This window comes from Ambystoma mexicanum, chromosome 11 (assembly GCF_040938575.1).
Source record: "Ambystoma mexicanum isolate Mex_15411 chromosome 11, UKY_AmexF1_1, whole genome shotgun sequence".
Lineage (NCBI taxonomy): Eukaryota > Metazoa > Chordata > Amphibia > Caudata > Ambystomatidae > Ambystoma > Ambystoma mexicanum.
Window position 1 is genome coordinate 85,456,719 of NC_090934.1, and position 2,875 is coordinate 85,459,593.

The 2,875-nt window shown below is 55.2% G+C and overlaps 1 protein-coding gene across 1 annotated transcript; it reads right to left on the minus strand.

Moving 5' to 3' along the window:
• Nucleotides 1-412: 412 nt before the first annotated feature.
• LOC138504928 (mucin-2-like) lies at nt 413-2,620 on the minus strand. Its single transcript, XM_069625325.1, has one exon. The coding sequence runs from the start codon at nt 2,618-2,620 to the stop codon at nt 413-415; it is 2,208 nt and encodes a 735-aa protein (XP_069481426.1).
• Between the last annotated feature and the right edge of the window lie 255 nt (nt 2,621-2,875).

Genomic DNA, 2,875 nt, shown 5'->3' on the forward strand with positions numbered 1-2,875 from the left:
GTCAGGAACTCTTGCTGATGGCGCCCGGAAGCCTCACGGATGCGGCCCTTCACAGGTGGCGAGGAGGGCGCCTCTGCTGCCCGCCAGCATAGGATGAAACAAGCCGCTGCAGCTGGTTGAAGGGGACCAAATCCAGTACAGACACGATTTGGTTCCTTTTTACCAGCCCCAGCGACATGCAGTGTGTGCCAGCTCGCCACGTCCTTGGCAGCCAGACGGATGTCCCCTTTGCTGCTTTCGTGTGCCAGCTGGAGTTTTCCTTGCTTGATGTCCTCACTGGGCAAGGAAACCGGGCAATCATTTTAAGGAACTGGTTAGGGTTTTGTACTTAGTCAACAAAGGTGGGCTCATTCAATCTCCAATAGCATTACTTTCCGGTGAATGAGTGACCCAAAGAAGCATGCATAGTGCGTCACCAAAACGAAGGGTCTTTTGGGCCACACTTGACTGGAGAAGTGCACTGTGGTGCGAGACTGGAGAAGTGCACTGTGGTGCGAGACTGGTGACTGGAGAAGTGCACTGTGGTGCGAGACTGGTGACTGGAGAGAAGTGCACTGTGGTGCGAGACTGATGACTGGAGAGAAGTGCACTGTGGTGCGAGACTGATGACTGGAGAGAAGTGCACTGTGGTGCGAGACTGATGACTGGAGAGAAGTGCACTGTGGTGTGAGACTGACTGGAGAAGTGCACTGTGGTGCGTGACTGGAGAAGTGCACTGTGGTGCGAGACTGGTGACTGGAGCAGTGCACTGTGGTGCGAGACTGGTGACTGGAGAAGTGCACTGTAGTGTGAGACTGGTGACTGGAGAAGTGCACTGTAGTGTGAGACTGGTGACTGGAGAAGTGCACTGTGGTGCGAGACTGGTGACTGGAGAAGTGCACTGTGGTGCGAGACTGGTGACTGGAGAAGTGCACTGTAGTGCGAGACTGGTGACTGAAGAAGTGCACTGTGGTGCGAGACTGGTGACTGGAGAGAAGTGCACTGTGGTGCGAGACTGGTGACTGGAGAAGTGCACTGTAGTGCGAGACTGGTGACTGGAGAGAAGTGCACTGTGGTGCGAGACTGGTGACTGGAGAGAAGTGCACTGTGGTGCGAGACTGATGACTGGAGAGAAGTGCACTGTGGTGTGAGACTGACTGGAGAAGTGCACTGTGGTGCGTGACTGGAGAAGTGCACTGTGGTGCGAGACTGGTGACTGGAGAAGTGCACTGTGGTGCCAGACTGGTGACTGGAGAAGTGCACTGTGGTGTGAGACTGGAGAAGTGCACTGTGGTGTGAGACTGGAGAAGTGCACTGTGGTGCGAGACTGGAGAAGTGCACTGTGGTGCGAGACTGGAGAAGTGCACTGTGATGCGAGACTGGAGAAGTGCACTGTGATGCGAGACTGGAGAAGTGCACTGTGGTGTGAGACTGGAGAAGTGCACTGTGGTGCCAGACTGACGACTGGAGAAGTGCACTGTGGTGCCAGACTGACGACTGGAGAAGTGCACTGTGGTGTGAGACTGGAGACTGGAGAAGTGCACTGTGGTGTGAGACTGGAGACTGGAGAAGTGCACTGTGGTGCGAGACTGACTGGAGAAGTACACTGTGGTGCGAGACTGGTGACTGGAGAAGTGCACTGTGGTGCGAGACTGGTGACTGGAGAGAAGTGCACTGTGGTGCGAGACTGGTGACTGGAGAGAAGTGCACTGTGGTGCGAGACTGATGACTGGAGAGAAGTGCACTGTGGTGTGAGACTGACTGGAGAAGTGCACTGTGGTGCGTGACTGGAGAAGTGCACTGTGGTGTGAGACTGGTGACTGGAGCAGTGCACTGTGGTGCGAGACTGGTGACTGGAGCAGTGCACTGTGGTGCGAGACTGGTGACTGGAGAAGTGCACTGTGGTGCGAGACTGGTGACTGGAGAAGTGCACTGTGGTGTGAGACTGGAGACTGGAGAAGTGCATTGTGGTGTGAGACTGACTGGAGAAGTGCACTGTGGTGCGAGACTGACTGGAGAAGTACACTGTAGTGCGAGACTGGTGACTGGAGAAGTGCACTGTGGTGCGAGACTGGTGACTGGAGAAGTGCACTGTGGTGCGAGACTGGTGACTGGAGAGAAGTGCACTGTGGTGCGAGACTGGTGACTGGAGAGAAGTGCACTGTGGTGCGAGACTGATGACTGGAGAGAAGTGCACTGTGGTGCGAGACTGATGACTGGAGAGAAGTGCACTGTGGTGCGAGACTGATGACTGGAGAGAAGTGCACTGTGGTGCGTGACTGGAGCAGTGCACTGTGGTGCGAGACTGGTGACTGGAGAAGTGCACTGTGGTGCGAGACTGGTGACTGGAGAAGTGCACTGTGGTGCGAGACTGGTGACTGGAGAAGTGCACTGTGGTGTGAGACTGGAGAAGTGCACTGTGGTGTGAGACTGGAGAAGTGCACTGTGGTGCGAGACTGGTGACTGGAGAAGTGCACTGTGGTGCGAGACTGGTGACTGGAGAAGTGCACTGTGGTGTGAGACTGGTGATTGGAGAAGTGCACTGTGGTGTGAGATGGGCGACTGTAGAAATAACCTGCGGTTTAAGTGGAAAAGGATAGGGCAAAGGTTCGGGCGGTATAGGGAGGAGGAACCTGGACATGGGGACAGGTTGGGATTGACAGGGAAAGTGTTCATGGGATAGGTAGGCGAGTAGGATGTTGGGCTTAGAGGGGACCTGGACACAGGAACACATGAGTGGGATTGACAGGGAAAGTGGGAAAGGGCAGGTAGGGCTCCGATGGAGCATGTATCCAAGAACTGGCTTTAAGGCTGGTAGAAAGGCAAGGAACTCTACTTGGCACCGGGTCAGGTTGGGGCCCAGAAAGTGAGAAGCAGAATGGACTGGTGATTGCTT

Bases quoted from the DNA above. Each gene is read 5' to 3' on its own strand.
- LOC138504928 (XM_069625325.1), bottom strand. From the start codon at position 2,620: ATGTCCAGGTTCCTCCTCCCTATACCGCCCGAACCTTTGCCCTATCCT.